Source organism: Eucyclogobius newberryi, unplaced genomic scaffold (assembly GCF_026437365.1).
Source record: "Eucyclogobius newberryi isolate DKJ021-1_F unplaced genomic scaffold, fEucNew1.0.hap1 SCAF_5, whole genome shotgun sequence".
Classification (NCBI taxonomy): domain Eukaryota; kingdom Metazoa; phylum Chordata; class Actinopteri; order Gobiiformes; family Gobiidae; genus Eucyclogobius; species Eucyclogobius newberryi.
Genome location: NW_027316167.1, coordinates 26777012 through 26799273, shown reverse-complemented (window position 1 = coordinate 26799273; position 22262 = coordinate 26777012). Strand labels below are relative to the sequence as shown.

At 40.8% G+C, this 22262-nt stretch overlaps 2 protein-coding genes across 4 annotated transcripts; both read left to right on the top strand.

The window, feature by feature from the left end:
• Positions 1 to 4605: 4605 nt before the first annotated feature.
• Positions 4606 to 9210, top strand: nod2 (nucleotide-binding oligomerization domain containing 2). 2 transcript variants are annotated; one of them, XM_072465397.1, is made up of 10 exons: positions 4609 to 5132; positions 5583 to 5709; positions 6138 to 7923; positions 8019 to 8102; positions 8173 to 8256; positions 8323 to 8406; positions 8510 to 8593; positions 8664 to 8747; positions 8849 to 8932; positions 9034 to 9210. In XM_072465397.1, exons 1-10 carry the CDS (start codon positions 4656 to 4658, stop codon positions 9104 to 9106), a joined length of 2967 nt encoding a protein of 988 aa, XP_072321498.1. In that variant the 5' UTR covers positions 4609 to 4655; the 3' UTR covers positions 9107 to 9210. The 2 variants fall into 2 exon arrangements, with proteins under 2 accessions (XP_072321499.1, XP_072321498.1); XM_072465398.1 differs by lacking the exon at positions 8173 to 8256 and having other exon boundaries at positions 4606 to 5132.
• An 889-nt stretch (positions 9211 to 10099) lies between these two features.
• Positions 10100 to 21674, top strand: cyld (cylindromatosis (turban tumor syndrome)). Of its 2 annotated transcripts, XM_072465753.1 has the most exons (17): positions 10100 to 10512; positions 11291 to 11838; positions 12069 to 12389; positions 13337 to 13442; positions 13904 to 13999; positions 14182 to 14298; positions 15927 to 16315; positions 17118 to 17283; positions 17368 to 17509; positions 17655 to 17777; positions 17852 to 17943; positions 18018 to 18084; positions 18254 to 18386; positions 18581 to 18689; positions 18898 to 19016; positions 19288 to 19504; positions 19730 to 21674. In XM_072465753.1, the coding sequence occupies exons 2-17, from the start codon at positions 11347 to 11349 to the stop codon at positions 19912 to 19914; spliced, it is 2874 nt and encodes a 957-aa protein (XP_072321854.1). In that variant the 5' UTR covers positions 10100 to 10512; positions 11291 to 11346; the 3' UTR covers positions 19915 to 21674. The 2 variants fall into 2 exon arrangements, with proteins under 2 accessions (XP_072321854.1, XP_072321855.1); XM_072465754.1 differs by lacking the exon at positions 14182 to 14298 and having other exon boundaries at positions 10152 to 10512.
• The last annotated feature ends 588 nt before the right edge of the window (positions 21675 to 22262 follow it).

Genomic DNA, 22262 nt, shown 5'->3' with positions numbered 1-22262 from the left:
AAATAGATGGTTTCCTGCTATCTTTGATTATAATAGAACCAAGACAAAAACTCATCAAAACTTAACTTCCTGAGGAGTACGCACAGCTTAAAGGTGCACCGAGTAACGACTCCAGTGGGTTCACAGGTCCTAGAATGTTCCACAATATAGCATTTAACTTGTTTTTGTATAATTATCTTGTATTTATTCATTTACAGGTGTTTTATTGCTCAAAAATACCTTGAAAAACATGCATGGTTATTGTGAGCGGGGTCACCTCTACAAAGATCTGACTAGTAACTTGGCCTGGTAGTGTAACCTGCTTGTCTCAATGGAGATACCATACTGTGGAACATTTCATGGAGACAGGTTGGTGTCATCACCTGCCAGAAAAGTTACATAAGGACACTTTTGAACCACTGGATTAAATAAACAAGACAAAAAGTTAATGCAAGGTCATCAACCACATGATTTTGGCCACAAGATCAAATAAATTGTCCTCCTACAGGACCCAAACATGCACTTATTGAGCACTCTACATTAGGTAAAACACTTAAACCCAGAATGGAGGCCTCTGAACGTCCTGACATGCATAAAAGTCTAATCGAAGAGGCCCATTTTCTACAATGACTTTAATTCAAAGCAAGTGTCACTTCACTTAATTGAGCAGTTCATTTCAGCTCCTACAAATGTGCTTGGACTTTTCCAGAGCTCTCACAAACTTCTAGAGTGCGTAGATGAATAAAACAAGGCTCCAGAAAGTTGCATTGGTTTTTAGTAGATCATTGGAGCTCTTTCTTTTTGTAGCATCAAAGGCTGTGCACCGCTTTGATGTGGCAGCATGCTGTTTAAGGTACAGAGTGAATGGAGAGATGTCAAGCTGCAAGGTGCCTCTGTAGTTTACCATGAGTGCTGCACAGAGCTTCAGATGAAAGGCGCAAATAGGGTTGGGTAATGAATGTCCAACAAGTAGGACCCATCTCAGACAGCGGGTGCACTGCAGGGGGCCCGGGCTAACCTTGAGAGCGGCACCCATACCCCAGGCACACCGCAGAGGCCAGGCCCTGTAACGATGAGAACAGAAAACAGGAGATTCTTGTGCAAGTGTAACTCTACGACTTTAATACTCATGGTCAGGGTTATCGAAATCTAAGTTTGATGAGGAGATCGGTCCTATGAAGATGAAACTGTTAAATAACTGGTAGATTCCACACCAAAGGAAGCACACAACAATAAGATTTTTAACGTTAACTTTTAATTAGTATTTGTTTTTCAAAGTTGTCTCTCTTTTTTGGAAAACACATTTAATGAACTTAAGACTAAAAACAAAACTGTTCAGTCCAAAATGAAGGTTGGATTTCCCCTGAGTGCCCTCAAAACTAAAATTGTCCCACAGCCCGTTTAAAACAGCGTTCACACTAATTGCGTCCCATGGAACCAGCGCTGTCAGAGGTGGACCGAGGAACTAGGAACCAGGAACCAAGGCAACAAGGATGCAGAGTCAGCGGAATCAGGTCCAGAAAGACCGCTTTAAAAACTGTCGAGATAACCACGCTAGAAACGTTCCATTGAGGTTCAAACATTCACAGGAGCTCTCGTTTTCCTGCTTGTGCTCCTGTTGTTCTCAGCAGATGGATGATGCCGGAAGAGAGAGAGACAGAGCGAAGAAGAGCTTTCCAGAGTGCTTTAGTGCACTACCACTTAGCGACGGAAATGTGAACTGCACCTAGAATCTTTTTAGATAGTGTTTACATTAGATTACAAATTCAGAGTTTATTGGGACATAATCTTAATATTAAGTAAACTCTGAATGAACTCTAACTTTTACAGCTTCACTTAACTCTGTCTGGCATTGAAAACTGCATCACTTTAGGCAAATGTATAACGTGTCTTGAAAATGCAATGTCTAAGATAGAAACATATACATAAAAAACAATATGATTTTCAAAATGGTGTCTAATAAAGAAACAAGAACAATGCCAGCTCAGTCTTGCCATACATCATTAGATATTATTATAATACAGAACAACTGAATCATGACGTGGATTTGAAAAAGCAACAATGTGTTGAGCGTTCAGGTCTCCAGGTCCTGCACTGATGGTAAATAAACATCTACAGCTTTAAACATCAAGTCTCATACCTGTCTTTACAACTCTTGGGCTACTTCCATTTATTCTACAACATGTGCATTGTGGACAGGTGCAACAAAGGTTGACCTGTGAGACAATGTGCTTCAGTCTTTTGTCCATAAAGTTCTAAATCTGTCAACTCAAAACACAGCAAAAATAGTTAGTGATTTTCTTGAGGCAGGCCTGTGCATTTGCAAACGAATACTCTTTGTGTCGTTTAATGGCCCCCTCTTGGGATAAATAAGTCAGAATTAAATTGAAAAGCTAGTCGGGACACTGTTACAATTTTGGGGAAAAGGCATTTCTTTTTTAAGCCAGTATAAAAGTATAGATTTTGGTTACACATGACCCTCTTTATGACTCAATCTATGGCACGAGGTCACAAGTCAAACTGTGGTCTCCTGGAGTTGTATGTTGTTAATAACTCCTACAGGGGAAAATACATATTTCTTCATCCAAAATATGCAGCAGGGTCATGAAAAGCTGAGAAACATCTCCCCATAGAAGAAACAAACTTACTTGTAAAGAAATGAAGCCTGCGTAAATTCAGCCTGGAAGACCTGACTCCACCCATCTACGTCAAGGCCTCCATGGAAGGACCCCTCTCCCCAGCGCCATCATCGCACTCAAGCGGGCGCCCGCCTGTCCGTCTGTGAGAGTCAGATCCCTCCTTCACCATGGACTCTCCCAGGTTTCTGTGCTTATCCCAAAGAGGTTATGCAGTTTTTCCTGGCCAAAGAAGTAGGGTGAAAGGTCAGGGGGCGTCTGTACCATGGCCCTCGCACCTGCTCCTCATCCCCAATCAACGCTCTCAAGTGACTCCTCCCCGCTCCCAATCAGCGCCCAGGCGGTCGCATTTAAGCCCTCAGGCAGATGGCTCGGCCGCTCAAACCGTACTGCGACCCACTACCTCCCCTGCTCCTCCTCTGCATTCCCCTCATCCTCTACCTTCTCTTAACATCTACCACCACCAGTCTCCAGGCTCCGGGGGGAGACATCTAATACAAATAGATCATGGAGTGCCCATGATTGCAACGTCTTCCGCCGGGGTCTGAGCGCCAAATAACTCTCGAATAAAGCTTGCTCAACAGTCCATTCTCGTGGTCTCTTTGTCTCTCCAGGGTGAAATGTCTTTGGTGTGTTTTTGTATTAACAATATATTTAACTTCTTCACCACATTCAAACTTGGAGCACCCTGCTGTGCACAACATCTGTACAGCTGTAAATGTGTGTACATATTAAGCCTATTTTTTATTTGTATTCTTATTTTTTATCTGATAGCTTATTGTTATTCTTATCCCATAGTAGATTTAAATTGTTCCTCTTTTGACTTATTGAGCTCTACATTAGTTCTTCATTCCTGAATACTGTATATATAACAATAAAATAATAAAGATGTCTCGTCAACCAGTATCAATACAAACACAATTAAATAGCAGCCCAAATAACAATTAAAACAGGTATGAAATGACTGTAGAAGTCACTGGTTATTGCCAAGCATCAGTTCACTTGCCCAATGGTTCTATCTTGTGGCTGGTTACTATTATTACAGGCTTGAACTTTAATCACTTTTTTGTCTTTCTTTAGTAATACATAGCAAATAATTAACGACTTCAGTACCAAAATCATATACATTAACTTAAGCTGCATGTTTTGCATTGGATAGGTGGATTATTTACGTAGTGCGGGGAAATTCAGATGTGGAGAGGGCAACGACACTAAGCAAATTGACCTGGACAAAGTCAGTCACGTCTGTCTGAGGGGCCCCTGGACTGGAATTAAGCACTTAAAAGCTGTCGGGGCACGTTGATGTCGGAGCTCACTCTATATTTTAGACGTGACTATGTCCTTTTCAGCTTCCGTAAAGCAGTTTTGGTTTCACCAAAACTGCTTTCACAAGTTAATAATGGAATGAGGAAGCACATGAAGGAAAGAACAGCCCACAGTAACACGGGCACGGCGCACACACACACTGCATCTGAAAATCACGGTAAGTTTCCATTCATATCAGTCATTAAACAGTTACTAGCGTTATTCATTAATTTGTGGCCCTTGTGCTTTGATGAATAGCCATCCACAGTGAAACCTTTGGATGATCCACGGTTTATGGAGTGCGCACTGTTGGAGGAGTGCACCGATGGGGCCATAACAGATCCATGGATGGGACCATAACAGATCCATGGATGGGACCATAACAGATCCATGGATGGGGCCATAACAGATCCATGGATGGGACCATAACAGATCCAAGGATGGGGCCATAACAGATCCATGGATGGGGCCATAACAGATCCATGGATGGGACCATAACAGATCCAAGGATGGGGCCATAACAGATCCATGGATGGGACCATAACAGATCCAAGGATGGGACCATAACAGATCCATGGATGGGACCATAACAGATCCAAGGATGGGACCATAACAGATCCAAGGATGGGACCATAACAGATCCATGGATGGGACCATAACAGATCCATGGATGGGACCATAACAGATACATGGATGGGACCATAACAGATCCAAGGATGGGACCATAACAGATCCATGGATGGGACGAGGTCGGCGCAGGAGCTCGTGTCGAGGCGGAGGGCGGATATTGTGCACGCGCTCTGCCGCAGCGGGTCAGGGGAATATTTGGAAAGCGTCTTAGATATTCTGCTGTCGGAGGAGCAGCTCACGTGGGAGGATTACCAAAATGTACTCGTGCCCGGGCGGCCGCTCCACTCCAACGCCCGGCACCTGCTGGATCTGGTCTCTCAGAAGGGCGCGGAGCCGTGCGTGACGTTGATGAGCGCGCTCGAACAGGTTCTGCCTGAATCCACATGTGCTGAAAGTATTCTGAGCGTTGATGGAGAGAGGGATGGTGCGAGCGCTCGCGCCCTGGTGACGCAAAGGGCTCACCTGGTGCGAGAGCTGAAAGACTCGGTGGATGGGGTGTTGGATGCTCTGGCCGCTTCAGGGCATTTTGCGTCCGTGGAATGTGACGCGGTCAAACTCCCCGTGAAGACCCCGTCCCAGCAGGTAACTTTTGAGTGCCTCTTGTGGGTGTCCCGTCCCGCGCAGACGTGTTGGTAACTGTTCCATTTATTCAGAGAATGTCGCACCCTTTCACTCTAGTGTCACACAAACGCAATAAAAAGTTAGTTACTTTTTTTCCCTTCCACACAAAAACGTTACTTTTTTCCCTTCCACACAAAAACGTTACTGTTTTCCCTTCCACACAAAAACGTTACTTTTTCCCGTTCCACACAAAAACGTTACTTTTTTCCCTTCCACACAATTACGTTACTTTTTGTGGGATTCAGAGTGGTATAATCTTGGCACCTATTGCTATTCTAATCCCTCTCTGTGTAGATTAAAACAAAAAGGTATATTGTAGTAATTATTTATTTATTGAGAAGGTCAACCTATAATCCTTTCTTACTAGTCGTTTTTACCCATTGATATCTATGTCATTTGCATTTTCGTCAGGTGAGGACTTTGCTTGACCACGTCCAGGCCAAAGGAGAGTCAGCAGCAGAAGTTGTTTTACATTATGTTAAGCAACAGCAAACGTGCAGCTCACTTCTAAATGAAAGTCAACTGAGTTTCCCCAAAGGTATAAATAGAACTATTTATTCTTTTTAAAGAGATTTGGGGAAGATCTGACAAGCCACATACTGTACTTTGCATATTGCATTTTTACATATTTTAGGTAAACCATTTTTTATAGAACACCATGATTTTGCTGACGTTGTGTGAAAAATACATGTAATGATAATGTTATGAGAACAATATGCATTTAAACCACATATGATTTGTTGTAATCTAAATAATAATAATCTAAATAATAATAATAATAATGTTAAGATATATATATTATTGTAGTGAAGCTGATACAAATATATATTGGAAATAGTGACATGATACCGTTAAATAACATAATACAATTAAAAATAATCAGACAAATCTATCCCAGTTGAGATAAAAATCGTCCTGACAACAGTATTAATTGTAATTAATAAATGCTTGTCTCCTTATTCCCAGAGTTGGATAGATACAAGAAAAAGCTGAGCAGTTCAGTGTTGGCCCAGTCGTCATTTGTCGGTACTTATGGGGGAGGCAGCGTCATGTGTTTGGATGACGTATACACGGAGGGCCAGTTGGAGCTGCCACAGGACTTTCAAGGGGCCAGTAGTGTGTGTCTCACCTTGGAGGACATTGTTGGTGTGGTGGGCACAGTGAACACTGAGGCGGACACTGTGCTAGTGTCTGGAGATGCAGGCTGTGGGAAAAGCACACTACTCCAAAGGATGCACCAGCTTTGGGCTCGAGGGGAAGCATTACAAGACTTTCTTCTGCTGTTCCCATTCAGTTGCCGGATGTTAAATTCAGAGCAAAAGGAGCTGTCTGTTTTAGACTTACTGTTTCATCACTGCTGCTGGCCGGACCGGGACAAAGATGAGATTTTTCAGTTTATTATAGACCATCCCCATCTCATCATCTTTACCTTTGATGGCCTGGATGAACTCAAGGATACTTTTTCAGATGAACAGAGACTTTGCTGCCCAACCCGGTGTGCACCAGTTCCCATAGTTTTGTTTAATTTACTTCAGGGATGCTTAATGAAAGGAGTGCGCAAAATAGTGAGCAGTCGACCACAAGCAGTTAGTCCTGGTTTGAAGAAGCACCTTCGCAAAGAGGTTATTCTAAAAGGATTTTCCCCCAGTGGCATTGACTCCTTCGTTAGAAAATACCACAATGATACAACAGTGGCAGTAAAGGTTTTACAGTCCCTAAAAACAAACAGAGCTTTACTCGGACTGTGCCACAGTCCGGTGCTGTGCTGTATCGTCGCTCAGTGTCACAAGGAGCTACTGGACGGCGGTGAGGAAAGTCCAAAGACGATTACGTATGTTTATCTAATGACTATGCAGCATTTCTTCCAGCGTCAAAGCTCAGCTAACAGAACGAATGGATTAAGTTGGTTGCTGCAGCACCACACAACAGTCTTACATTTGGGACAACTAGCCTTTGATGGAATAAACGGTTCTATTTATGTCTTCTCTCAGGCAGAGCTGAATAAGTGTGGCATCACAGAGATGGATGTTGGAAGTGGTTTTCTCATACAAAGTAAAGGCATGTCCTCAAACCACATCAAAACATTTGAGTTTATGCATGTCACTATACAGTGTTTTTTTGCTGCTACCTTTATTATTTTATCAACTAACATTGACCACTGCACCATACCTAGTCTCTTTAAAGCCCATGACACAAATATGGAGCCCCTTGGCAGCACATGTTTCCATGCTTGTCTGTCCAGCTCTGTTCAACAGCAGCAACTTCTAAACGACAAAGACAACATAGAAGCAAAACACCAAAATATCCAAATAACAGCTATGTTTCTATGTGGATTACTGTCCCAAAGACACCAGTGTTTCTGGCTCCAATGCTGTTCCAGTGGCACTATAGAGAAGAGAGCCAAACAGGTGGCCAAATGTGCGTCCAAAGCTTTACAAAAGCACTTCAAATCCATTCCTCAACCAGTTCAAGGAGAAAAGAAAAGCATGCATGCAATGCCAGGCTTTGTGTGGCTCACCAAATGCATCTATGAGATGCAAGAGATCACAGTAGCTAAAGACGCCATAAGCAAGATGGATGTCCAACACATCAAACTCACATACTGCAACATTGGTCCAGTGGAGTGCACTGCTCTGGCCTTTGTCCTGCAGCATTTGAAAAACCCTGTGGGCCTTCAGCTTGATAATAACTCTGTTGGGGATGTTGGTGTCGAGCAACTTCTCCCCTGTCTGCACATCTGTCAGTCACTGTAGTAAGTATTCATTTGTTATAAAAGCTTATAAAAACACTGTACAGTGTAGACAGAATTGAGCTGATGCTTTCACACTTTTCTTGTCATTTCCGCAGCCTTAGAAACAATAACATATCAGATGAGGGCATTTGCAAAGTCATCACAAAAGGTATCAAGTGTGAGAATTTCCAAAAAATTGCGTAAGTATTATAAAGCAACATTTCCATTTGTGTTAATGATCTGTGTATAATAATATTAAATGTATTTCAGGCTTTTTAACAACAAACTTACTGATAACTGCATGAAAAACTTTGCTGAGCTACTGATGACCAAGCAAAATTTTCTTGCTCTAAGGTTAGCTCCCAACAATAAACAATGCTTTTTTAATATTGCATGTACAAAACATTTTTATTTTCACAGACTTGGGAACAATAATATAAGTGCTGAGGGAGCTAAACAACTGGCAGAAGGCTTGAAACGGAATCATTCACTGCAGTTTTTAGGGTACCACAGTGCACTACTCTTACTATTCAAACAGTACAAAAAAAGAAAAATAAATAATCACATAAATTGTGAGAAAGGCCTGTAATATTTTTATGATCACCAGGCTTTGGGGAAATAAAATAGGCGACACAGGAGCAGGAGCTCTTGCTCGTGCGTTAGAAAACAGCAAATCTCTGGTGTGGCTCAGGTAACTTAAAGGAACAACTGCATATTGTCTTTTTTGCCAAAAGATAATCACTTCTGTTTTGTAATGTTAGTTTGGTAGGCAATGGTGTTGGGAGTGCTGGGGCATTTGCTCTTGCCAATGTCATCAGGAATTGCACTTCGCTGGAAGAGCTTTGGTAAGTTTGCCTGTATTTAATTTGCCAATTAGGAACAAAATAAATCATTTTGTTAACCTGGTTTTACATCATTATGCTGACTAAACTGTGTCTTGCCAAAGGCTGACAGACAACTGCATAACCCGCCCTGGTGTGGAGAGCCTTACTGAAGCATTACGACACAATGACAGAGTCAAATCTGTATGGTATGAGCTGTATTTGGATGCATTCAAACCTGTTCTCCTTGTTTAAACCTACTGGATTGTGAACTCTTTGTGATTAATCTACTCATTTTCTGTGATGATAGGTTAATAAACAATCGTCTCAACGAGAAAGAAGAAGAGGAGTTGGCTCAACAGGAGCACCGACTGATCTTCTAAAAGCCTCGCACTGACTGTACATTTATAATTTACTATTATATAATATTTTATAAATGTTCCATTTTACATTAAAATGGTGTATAAAATGTTAAATTATTTTAAAACACACTATGCCATTAATTACTTATTCACCCTGATCATTTTTTTTCCCAGCTTTTCAAAATGCTGGAGAACTCTCATCTAATTCCAACACAAATGTTTAGAAGTGCGTTTAGTATAGGGGTTGAGTTGGCTTCAGCTGTAACTTAGTTCAGTGGTTGCCAAAGTGGGGGTCGGGACCCTCAGAGGGTGATGATTTAATAATATAATTTAAAAAATATTATTTTAACTTTCAAACGGTCAAATAACTTAATACATTACTAAAATAAATACAGATAATTTAAAAAGATTCACAACATGAAATTATTACAGCCTAGTCGGTTGTCCTGGCCTGAAAAGTTTGGGAACCCTTGACTTAGGTGGCCTGAGAGCATAATTGAGTGACTGCATATTACATTATGCAGTCATTATTAGTTCTAGTAAGATCTAGAGAGATCCGTTTAATAATAATAATTATTATTATTATTGTTACTATAGAAACACGTTTTTTTTTAATCGTTTCACGCCTCACATTTCTTGTCCGATTTTCCTCATTCCAGGTTATGTTTGTAGATATATTTTTCGTGTGATTCCTGCAATTTCTTCAATCTTTTAGAGTGGCGGAATAGTAGTAATAGTTAGTTCTAGAACTACTTAACTACTACTTTAGAACTACTCTGTAGTAGTTCCAGAGTATTTACAACTACTTTGTTGTTGTTGTTTTTGTTGTGTTGCTCTTAATGGCAGTTGGCAGCCGACTGAAAAAGTGCATTTACCGCCACCTACTGTAGTTGTATGTCTTCTGTAGTTAAAAAAAAGAAAGAAAGAAAGAAAGTTGCTTGTGCAACCTAACTCAGTGCTGCTGTCAATGGGAAAACCCCACAGTGTGGGCCTAACTCACGGACTCCATTTCTACCCAATCAGCGAGTCTTCCAGAGGAATTTGACCAATGAGCGGCTAGAATGCCGATGACATCATATTTTGAGCAGTCTCCTGTAAATAATACATGTCAATACCTAAAGCAGCACATTGTACTACTGCCTGCGCTTTCGGACGAGAATGCTCCTGTCTCCAGACTGACATGATGGTGACTGTGGTGGCACTGCTCTACCATCGTGCGGACAGTGTACAGAGGCCTGAGCACACTCCAGCGTGATCATGTTTACCTTATTCAAAGCCTCTGCTGCACAGCGCTAGCACCAGCTAGCCCGTTAGCTAATCAGAAGATACAACATTACAGCCTTCTTACAAAAGCTTACATCCGCATAGAATGGACTCTTGAGATGGCAGTCAGCTGTGTAGTCTAACGAAACACTCCAACGTCTGAGGTAAGGCGTACTCGTGATTATTTCCGAAAGTACATGCTTATTACGTGGATATTAGCTTGCGGAGCTGTAGCCACTTTGCCTCCTCCCAGCGCAGTGACAGCTCCGACAGCTTTTATTCTCATCATGTTGTTATCAGTAGAACACACATTTTGTTATATTTGTCTCTGACGCGAATCATAAGTTTAAATGGGCTAGATTTGTGTAAGTGAGTCATTTTTAGCTGTAATGAGGGTTTTCTCACGTTGACTCCGGCACCGCCTCAGATTGACTGTTGGACACAGATCTGTGGAGAATGTAGTGTGTGCATGTGATCGCTGAGGTGTCAGGGGAAGTCCTTTAGGCTGGTATCTTGGCCTACTTTTCGGGTTTTCTGTATTTAAATACATGTCACAAACTGTTACACAATACAGCATTATCATGACAATAAATCATTTTAGAACTGTAAAATGCAATTGAGGCAAAAGTGAAACCACCACATAACATAATGTTTACTGATAATAGATCTAAATGCTAAAGTTTTTTTATAAAATGTTTTCTACAATAAGCAAAAAGATACCGTTTTGAATTTCCAGTGTACATTTCCATTAGCTAATGGCTCTGATATTACATATATAGCTGAGTGGTCATAAAATCACTGATTGTTCTCCTTTTGTGCTATTTCCTGGCTAAATCCACTGTCTGTCGACTTTTTGTCTTCATACCGGAATTTCTTTACAATATATTTGTTTATTAACTTGTCTACTGCCATGTCAACTAATAAGAGCTTGTTTTTTGGCAGATCAAAATTCAAGACAGACTTGCCTTGATGCGCAGCTCAGTGCTTCTCGGGCAGCTATGAGCTCTGCCTTGTGGAACCAGGAGAAACCCAGTGGGGGCTTCAGGGAGGACTGGCGCTTCTACATGGTCATCAAAGAGTGTACAGTAGAGAAACCTCCCCAAAAAACACTGAGGATTCCTCGTGGAAGTCTTGGCCAGGCATGCCAGGAGCGCAATAGCCTGGGACGCACATTGCCACCCTGTAAGGGCAAAAAAAGTTTGCGCATACTGGACCAGACCAATGTAGTACTTAGCCTGGATGAACGGGATGTCATTGAGCTCGATGAGAAACTGGCTGAACTCCTCTTCCCCATCACTAACTGTGAAGAACGCTACAGCCTTCTCTGTAATAAGTTACGTCTGGAGCGTGTGCGTGACATTGACTGTGGTTCTAAGGTCCGTGTCCAGCTCCGGTCGGGAGATGAGCCTCTGCCTGGTGTGGTCCGCTTTAAGGGCTCTCTGCTTCCAGACAGGGCTCTTTCTGGGATCTGGTTCGGAGTGGAACTACTGGTGAGTTCCTTGGTTAATTCTCACTTTCAAACAAGTATAATTTTTTCATGGAGGTTTACAACCTTTTTCTTTAAAGATCCCATATTATGTTATTTTTCTTGTTTCGTAGTCTACCCTTAGGGCATAGTTGATAATAATAAGTGTTGTGCAACACCCCTAACATAATAGTTATTAAAGGGTTTGTCTCTGCTCTGTTATGATTCTCTTATTCTCATCCCGGCTTTCTCTAGGAGGAGGGCAGGGGACAGGGATTTACAGAGGGTTCCTATCAGGGCCGGCAGCTTTTCCGCTGTGAAGACGAGTGTGGGGTGTTTGTGGCCCTGGATAAACTCGAACTTTGGGAGGAGGATGACGAAGATGGTTTGGGGGAGCTGGATGTGGACCATGTCAGTCTGGTAGATGATGATCAGGACTATCCTCCACTTCCACCACTGGAGATTAACTCCAGAGTCCTGGTGCAGACCAGAGGCGGCCCTGAGCGAGGGACCATCATTTTTTGTGATCTGCTGCCGGGAAATGAGAGCTTGGGCTACTATGTAGGAGTGGACATGGTAAGTAAGCCTCTGTCTACAAGATACAGTCATCATTTCCACAAACAACAAGACCTTTATTTACAGAAGAGTGGAAACCATACATACACAGCATAGAGTAGAAATGAGCATAAATCACAAGTAGCTGCTGCTGGTTAAGTGCTGAGGTTGAGTAAGTGAATCTACCCATGGCCTTTTGTGCTAATAATGTTTCACTCTTGAAAACATAATAGCTCATTAGCCTAGTGTAGACATTTATTTACTTGGATATTAAATTACAAGCTTATGTTTCTCAGTTGAAGGCAAAATGTTTTCATCTCAGATACCCAGCTGATTTGATTGTGTCTTATTTAGATGTTTCCACTATGGCCTTCCTATTCCCATGACTACTTATGTGTATGATACGGCAGAGGGCTCTGTTTACTAACTGTTGCCGTCGGGGTTCACAGCAGCTAGTATCTATGACTGTTGTCATGTGGGAAGGATATTATAGTCATAGAGCGATTGAAACTTACAACCAAGCCAGTGGAATGCTCATTGTTAGCAGCAGCAGCAGCAGCAGCAGCAGCAGCAGCAGCATCATCCTCCCACTCGGTGTATCTGAGCCACCCACACAAAGACAAGTCAGTCACGAGGGGAGTGAGGTAAGTGTGCTGTGACCCAACAGCATGGCTTGGGGCCAACAGGCAGCTGAGGAGAGCCCACTGCTCTGTCTCTCTCTGCGTCCAACCTCACCCTGCTTTCTCTAGCGACTACAGCCTGTCACTCCCATCAGAGCACAAGATTTCACGCTAAATGAGGGCAAAGCATGGTTGTGTTGCGGCTGCTGCTGCGGAGGAGAGGAGTAAACAGAAGTATGCTATAGTAATAAGAGCATAACAGGTGCCGTTACTACAACAGAAGAGGAAGCTTGGCACATGGGATGAAGAGAGTAGACTGCCATCTCACTATGTGTCCAATTCTTTCAGGACAATCCTATTGGCGACTGGGACGGCGTGTTTGATGGGAAGCTGCTATGTAATTTTGCCAGTTTGGAGCATACCAAACTAGTTCCCATTTGTGACGTAATGCCAGGTGAGTCTACTGTAACAGAATTCCTAATTTGTCTCATGCTGTTGAAAAAGCAATGTTTTATTCTCCAATTGTGCCCCTGTGCTGGCTCTGACCTCTTTATAAGCATTCTGTGTTTGTTATTTGCCTGCAGCAGTAACAAAGAATCTTTTGTTGACAGCTCACTTGTTTTTATCAAGTGAAATAGTTCTCTGTTCTTCACAGAAACATATTGCATCATTTTAGAAAATGAGTACACATTATAAATATATCATTTTACCTCAACTGCTATTAAATGAAAGAGCAGTTGATTAGACTGTTTTATATCTTGGTTTACATTGAAAAAGTGATATGTTGGTATATACATCATTGCCAATATTAAAATGAAACAAATTAACCGTATACCCCATTTAAAGGGGGATTTTTTTACAACAAACAAGTTTTTACAGTTATATATGAATAAAGTTTTGTCTTTTTTTCTGTAGAATTTTCCATGCAGGACCAAAGGCTGCAAAAGCACAGTTTTCCCACTAGAGGCACCAACAATGACAAGTCTGGCCAAAGCAAACCAAAGAATAAAGGTATTTCTATTCAAGTCAAACTCTCAAGCTCTTGTGACCTAAGTCGGTTTTAAATATATATATTGTCAAACATTTAAATTATTTTCTCCAAATTCCTCAGACTTTTTCTTCTTCTGGCCAGTGCTGACTGTCACACTTTGCCTGTCTTTTCCTGTGTGTTGCTGTACTTGTGTGATTTACAGGTTTAGGTCACCAGTGTGGCAGTAGAAGCAAGTCTGAATTTTACTATACTTTAAATGGCAGCTCTGTTGATCCCCCTGCTCAGTCCAAATCCAAAAGCACATGGTACATTGATGAAGGTAAAACATGGGTCACTTTTGAGATGTTGGTCATCTTCCCGACAAGCTCCTGTGCACACGCTTCCACATGGAGAGGAAAACGATATGTACCGCTTTTCAAACAGATACAGCAGGCTCATGGTGTTGGTGTACAATATCTACAGGAAAATGACAAATGTATGGAGAGTCTGGCATTGTCTTGTCAGTTTAGGACAAATTACACAAACACAAATCATTATTATAGTTATTAAAGCTTGAATATGCTGTGTGTTCAGTGGTGGACAAAGTACAAAAGTAAAAGAACAAAAGTAAAAGTACCGTCTAAAAGTTTAGTCAAACTTTTAGAATCAGAATCAGAATAGGGTTTTAGCTCTCGATACTTGACTTAAGTATATTTTAAAATGTATACCTTTTTAGTAGGTATTTATACTTTCTACTCCATGTTTGAACTGGACTAAACAATCAAAAGGTACTTTCTGTAAGTTTTAAGTGGTTTTATTTAAGTATATTCACAGTGACATCCTGCCTAAAGGGTTGGAGTTCAAGTCATGGCTTTGGGCAAACAAAAATATGCATAAAAAAGTCAAGAAGCATTGAGACAATAGACAATTTCACTCTTTAATAATTAACACAATTCTGTGCCAAAAATATTTAACGTTTGTACTTCAATACTTTTTCCCAAATAGCTTTTTTTATGTGATACTTGACTTTTTTGCTCCTGTATCTGTACTTTTACTTAAGTTACACAGTGTAGTACTTCTTCCACTGCCTGTAGGTCAGATAGCACATTTAAACTAAATGTTCTAATGTTAAAATGGCCTTAAACTCTAAATGTCATTATGCTTTTATAACTCAATGTCAAGTTGTAGGATTTGATGACAGCAGTAAAATATGTCTGGAATAGAAACACGTTTTCAGCAGAAACACAGACGTGGTTTGCTGCAGTAGCTTGTTATGAAGAGTTGTCCACCAGTTTTGTCCTTCATCCTATTTGGTGTCAAATGCCACGTGCATGTCTTCTGTGTTTTGTGAAGGCTTTTAATAATGTTGACGGCACTACTTTCTCTTACATTGGCTCTGCACACATACTACGCATTTAGAATAATGTATGACTTATGCATTAGTAAAAGCCTCTCTTTTTGGTCGGATTAAGTTATATTTTTTTGGGTTCACTCATATATTTTCACTTTTTGTGTTGGCGTTTATGTATAAGCTCCAGTGTTGCCATCCTGTGATTGTTCAACGGTTGTACATTCTGGAAATATAAATCAATGGATTTTACTCTCCACACAAGTCAAACATATCTTCTATTATGTATCAGTCAATCAAAAGGTTTTCTGGTTGAACACATGACTGGAACATGAATAATGGAAGAAAACATTACTATTGGAAGCACATTACTAATAAACATGCTAGCCTTGCTTACCAGTGGCCTCTGTTCTGACATCTAGTGGTTGAACACTGAACTCCATCCCTTTGTCATCTGTCTGTTGAATCCGATGTATGAGAAAATTCCCTGGGGAATCTTCATCACTTTTCATGATCATTGAGAAAACCGGCGCCATTGCATGACCCTTTCAAAAAAAAGCACTCTTCAATCACGTTTTTGTTCCGAAAGTTTGATTTTCTTTTCTTTTTTGTTCTCACAGTTGGAGAGGACCCTGCGAAGTCACTCACTGAAACCCCCCCTGACTTTAACCAGCCCTCCCCACCTTCCAGAGCACCACCTTCAGCCTCTTTGTCCAGCGATAACAAGTTCCACTCCCTGCCCTTCAGCTTGAACAGAAAGACTGGGCCCAACGACAGCATAAGCCATGGGCCTCTGTCTCTCTCTGTCCAGTCTGTGATGGGAGAGCAGCCTGAGGCCTTGTCACCTGCTGCACCGTCATCCCCTCGACCTCCCTCACCGCCCCATGGACAACCAGGGCTGGAGGTGGGCTCTCTGGTGGAAGTGAAGGAGAATCCCCCTCTGTGTGGGGTCATTCGTTGGGTGGGACTTCCCCCTGGCCTGTTGGAGCCTCTTGCTGGACTGGAATTGGTGAGCTGTTTACTAGTGTTTCTGTGTGAGTGCTTGTAGGACAGGCCCGCAATGACAATGGAAAACATAATGTGGATTTAACGCCTAGAGAACACCTTGAGAACGCCTGTAGTACTGGATGGGAGTATTGGGTGCTGTAGTGGAGCATCGGTGGCTTTGTGTCTTTAGGCCAGACACTTCTCTGACCTTGCCTAGTATGAATGTGGTGTGAGAGAGTGAATGAATTATGTAGGTAGGGCTGTGCAATAAATCAAATTTAATTGACATTCAGTCATTTTAATCATCAATGATCTGCCCTTTTTAATCGAGAGGTCTGCGGCCAAACTGTCAGTAAGAGCATGTGGTAATAATTAATAAATTAATGTTAAAAGCCATTTTTAATTTTACAAACAAATTAAACTGAAATATAATAGAGCTTGATCAATATGAATAATTCATTTGGTCATAACGCCCAGCCACAAATGCATTATGGCCACAAAAAAGTGGTAAATAAATCAAATACATAATTCATTAATTATATTATTATAGATTTCCCCCCCTTTTTTCATTGAGCAAAATGTTGATTCAATAAGAATAATCTAGTCTAGGTTTTCTAAAGCCTAATTTGAAGCCATTCTCTATAAAAATTATGCTTTTACCTCTATTGCTGTTTCATTAATTGAAACATAATTAAACTTTCCTTGTGAAAACCTTATATAATTTCTCAATGTACACCCCAGGTAAATAGCTAGTACATAGTATTTTCTCATTTACTTTGGTGTATGCATGCTTATGTATTTTGTGCTTTTCTCCTTGTGTTCAGGAAGAGGAGTGTCCTGGTTGCACTGATGGAACCTTCAAAGGTACTCGTTACTTTACTTGCCCACCAAAAAAAGCCCTGTTTGTAAAGCTCAAGTGCTGTCGGCCCGACTCCCGCTTCCCTTCCTTACACCATTCCTCCAATCCCATAGAGAGATGCAACTCCATTGGTAAGTTGTAGAATTGGGAAAGGGTTTTAACATAAATTGGAGTTGACTTTACGTTTCTGAATGTGCAAACATTTGTATCTGCAGCTTTTGGGGGTTACTTAAGTGAGGTGGTGCATGAAAACACCCCGCCCCGGACAGAGAACGATGGTCTAGATGTTATGGTGGGGAAAAAGAAGGGCATTCAAGGCCATTACAACTCTTGCTACCTGGACTCTACTCTCTTCTGGTCAGTAAATCATGGTTTTTGATTTCACATTTTTGATACTGACATATAATTTAAATTTGAACTGTACATCAACATAGGCTTAAAAAGTTATAACCAAAAACTCTGTGGTAGATATAATATTTGTCCATCTTATTTGTCTCTGCAGTCTTTTTGCCTTTAGCTCTGTACTGGATACGGTTTTGCTAAGACCGCGTTCTAAGACCGATGTGGAGTATTACAGAGAGACCCAGGAGTTGCTGCGCACAGAGATAGTTAACCCCCTGCGAATGTAAGGAATTATGACTAAAAACATTACCGACCACTGGACATTGTTTGACCTTTGCCTTCATTCGGCCCCTGCAGACACGGTTATGTGTGTGCCACTAAAATTATGAAGCTACGGAGGATCTTGGAGAAGGTGGAGGCGGCATCAGGTTTTACATCAGAAGAGAAAGGTATAATAGATAGGTTTAAAAAAAAAACTTGTACCGTATTTGTATTTCAATTACTCGTTCATCTTCTATTGCAGACCCAGAGGAGTTTTTAAATATTCTCTTTCATCACATTCTTAGAGTTGATCCTTTGCTAAAATTAAGGTAAAGTTGTGACAAACATTTTTAATATATTCCTACTAAAAATAAATATGAAGTTGTGTGTAAAGTTTTTCTCATTACTTAACATGTTTCACTCGTCAAAATCAATTAGTGGTTTGTTTGGGGGGAAAAAAAACAACACAATTTATACTTACAATACTTCTCTTTACAGGTCAGCTGGTCAAAAAGTTCAAGACTGTTATTTTTATCAGATATTTATGGACAAAAAGGACAAAGTTGGTGTTCCCACCATCCAGCAGCTTCTAGAGTGGTCTTTCATTAACAGTGACCTAAAGTTTGCTGAGGTAAATGCTTAAACGTACATTTGAATAATAATAACTACTGACAAATTCTACTTTTTTTCTGCCCTTCAGAGACACTATAGAACACCCTCACAGTCTTTGTGTTTGACTGTGAGGTTTGTGTTGTTTTGGCTAGTACTGCCCTCTGATGATGTAATGACATTTAACCCAGAGTCTTGTCTGTTGACCCACCTCAGGCTCCTTCCTGCCTTATCATCCAGATGCCCCGCTTTGGCAAGGACTTCAAAATGTTCAACAAGATTTTCCCTTCACTGGAGTTGGACATCACAGACCTGCTTGATGACAGTGAGTTGTGCCCATTATTTGGTTCTATAGGGTTGGAGTGTTTGTGGATCAATAGAGAGGCAAAGCTCGGTTGGCGTTTGGTAATGGAATTCCTCTTGAGTTGCAACTCAACTTGCCGAGATAAAGGAGCCCTCCTTCTTGCTTTAAAGCTGTGTGCCTTTTTTTCAAGTGCTGCACATTTCACAGTGCCATTTGTTCTGTTATCCAGCTCCAAGGGAATGTCGAATCTGTGGCGGCCTGGCTCTTTACGAATGTCGTGACTGCTACGAGGATGGAGATATCACGGCTGGCAAGATAAAACAGTTCTGTGAGAAGTGCAATACACAGGTAACCAAAAGAGGGCGCCACTGTAACAGCAATTTGACATGAGTAGCTACCAACAATGTCCATTTGGTGGCACCATAGACTGGGGAATGACACAGGATCTCTTCAAATGAGAAAAGTAATCCATTTAGTAAAGCACACGTGTTAAAATATGGTTTTATTTATTTCATTATTCAGTGTGATATTTCACCCCATTGTACTTTACATTATGTTGGCTAAAATGAACATCAGACTGCTAACATTTATGTTGGGTTGTATAAATATTTGCTTTCAGGTTCATCTCCACCCAAAGAGAAAAGCACATCGACATGGTAAACTTTCTGTCCCCAAGGAGCTCCAAGAGGGAATGGGCCGACAGGGGAGCTTCCCTCGCCAGAGGATGGAGCTGTTTGCTGTGCTCTGTATAGAGACCAGTCACTATGTGGCCTTTGTCAAATATGGGAGCGCGGACTCAGCCTGGCTCTTCTTTGATAGCATGGCTGACCGTGATGGTAAGTACCTGTTGCTTATGATGTTGTGCTTTTTGTGGTCATTTTAATATTATTTTCATATACTTCCTGGATTAACCTATTGAATGTTAATAATAAGTAATTTTCTATAACAACTACAGAGAAACTCTAAGGTTAATTGGAGCTCTTGGTGTTGTTATGAATAAGATTCCTCCTTAACATGACATTCAACACAGTCTAATGGGTCGTGTGTACATGTGTGTGCAGGAGGACAGAATGGGTTTAACATACCCCAGGTGTCTCCATGTCCAGAGGTGGAAGCCTACCTTAAAATGAGTCCAGAAGAACTGCACGCCCTGGACCCTAAGAGCATCCAGGGGCAAGCGCGCCGTCTCCTGTGTGATGCTTACATGTGCATATACCAGAGCCCCACCATGAGCCTCTACAAGTAAAGTCATCTCTGTAAGCTTCAGTCACAACTCCACTGTCCATTTGCAACATATTTACAGACAAACTCAAGTAAAAGATGCAACTAAGAAGGCAGCCAGCTCTCGGGTGTCCAGCCCTCCTTCACCTCTGAGGTGAGACGGATGAAGATCCTCTTTGCACTGTGCAATAGTTAAGTGTTGTGCTTTCCATGTTGTTCCATGTAGCTTTCTGCTCTCAGCCTCTAAGAAAGTGACGCAGGCGCGAGCCTTACAAACATTTCTTTCATATTTTGAAGGAGTATTAGGGTTTCATTGCACAAGGATGACACATTTCAACAAAGCCAGGACATAATACTCATATTCAGCTGCCTACCTATATACTGCGCTAGTCTCTGTAAAACTTCAGTAGCATCTATACATCCAGGTCAGAACCCAATGATAATAGATGTCAACCTAGTATGCATTGCATTAGGAGTATTCTGTTCTTTGTGAACCAGTCTGCCCATTTGCCCATTACACTGTGTAAATGTCATTATATGTCCAGCAGAAACAGTCGTAGCCATTAAAAAAGTCTCATGTTTTACTGCATTCTTTGTTCAAACAATGCTGCACTTTTGCTCTTTTCTTAAGTGGACCTATCAGGAAACATTTAGGTTGTGCTTTTTGCTCTGCCATTAGAAGTCACGATGAGTGCTACTTTGTTAGTTGGGGAGCATAAGAGTTTTGTCTTACAGAATACAAATTTGCTTTTCCTCTTAAGCACTGAAGAATAGCCTGCATTGCTGATGCAGAGTAGATGCCAGATAAATTCATGAAGGGAGACTTGTACAATGGCTCCTATTGTAAAGCTGCCTGGGCGAGCACTCCTCCATGCATTCATATGACAAGACTGGAAAGTCTGGACGTTTTCTTTAAGTGTGTTATACACATGCAGTTTTTTGTTTGTACGTTTTTGCCATGATATGGTGTTGACTGATTTATATTTGCTCTTTTCCAAGCCTTTTTTCTGTCTCTTAAAGACAGTCTTTGATATGTCAACACAATTGATACGCCCTGCCACAAGGAAAAATTATGTAACATTTATGAAAACTTACTCGTAAATGAGCTACTACTAATAAAACATATTATTTATTACAAATCTGACGACCAACTTGTCTCCCTTTTTAAGAAGTTGAAACTGGGTTGATATTTGGTTGGATGCACCTTTTCTTCTTTAACTGTATTTTGAAGTGTATTATTGTAGTTTACGCTGTCTTGGCAACTACTGAATGTTAATAATGACACAGTGAAAAACACAGTGTAAAAATTGAAGGGGCATCAGGGTGCTAAGCTTTGAGACTATAAACTGTATATTTGCATGTAATTAAAGAACAAAAATAACTTAATACTTCATTCTACTGTAAGTAGTTTCACCTGCTGCATATCATTTAGTGTCCAGATCACAGCATTTGTAATGAAAGAACCCAACATTAGGATGAAATAACAGTATACAATTGTTCAAAAATCCTTATTTTCGTAATCATAGAAGAATTATAAAGAGTATTCTGGGCTGCTTTTAAAGTAGGCTCCTTCTTCTTTGGTGTTGCTGCAGTTTCTTTCTGACTGATCGATCCGATAGGCCTTTCTGTGTAAACTGCACTGTTAATGGTCACTGACTGAAGCACGTTCTCTGTGAGAGAGTTCAACTATTCTGTGGCATCTGTGCATTGCAGACATGTGACCGGTGGAAATTAATGTCAGTAATGTTCTGTAAATCTTATCTAAATAAAGCCCATTTTCCAGGCCATGAGACAAGTGTTTTATTTTTAATTTTATGTATGTATATATATTTTACACCATTTATGTCTGATGACCGCCCAACATGGTGGCCACATCAATATGTCTGTCTCCAGGATATAATAAATATATATTTATTGTCATTTCTATTATTATTATTATTATTATTATTATTATTATTATTATTATTACAAAGTACAGATGTACAGTTTATATGTTGTATAAAGTATGTCAGTATTGTTCAGTATGGAACAAAATGTGCAGGTGCAGTTTTGTTCAACCCGTATTTATTTATATTTGTGTTTTTTCTTTGTAGAAATGTCAGTGTTTTGTTCCAGGATTACTGTGATCAGTGTCTGAGCAGAGCTGAGAAGCAGGATCATCCACAGACTTGTAAACATATCTTACATCAATACAATCCCTATTTATAATGCTTACACAAGGATAAGAATACTTAACAGCGGTTAGCCTACTTGAGCACTGTGTTGGTTTGGTAGTGAATATGGCCCATATGAGGAGATTAAGCCCTGTCGTGACCCAGTTTGTCAGGCGCCCTGATAAAATGACACCCGGAGATAATACAGCATGTATAATAC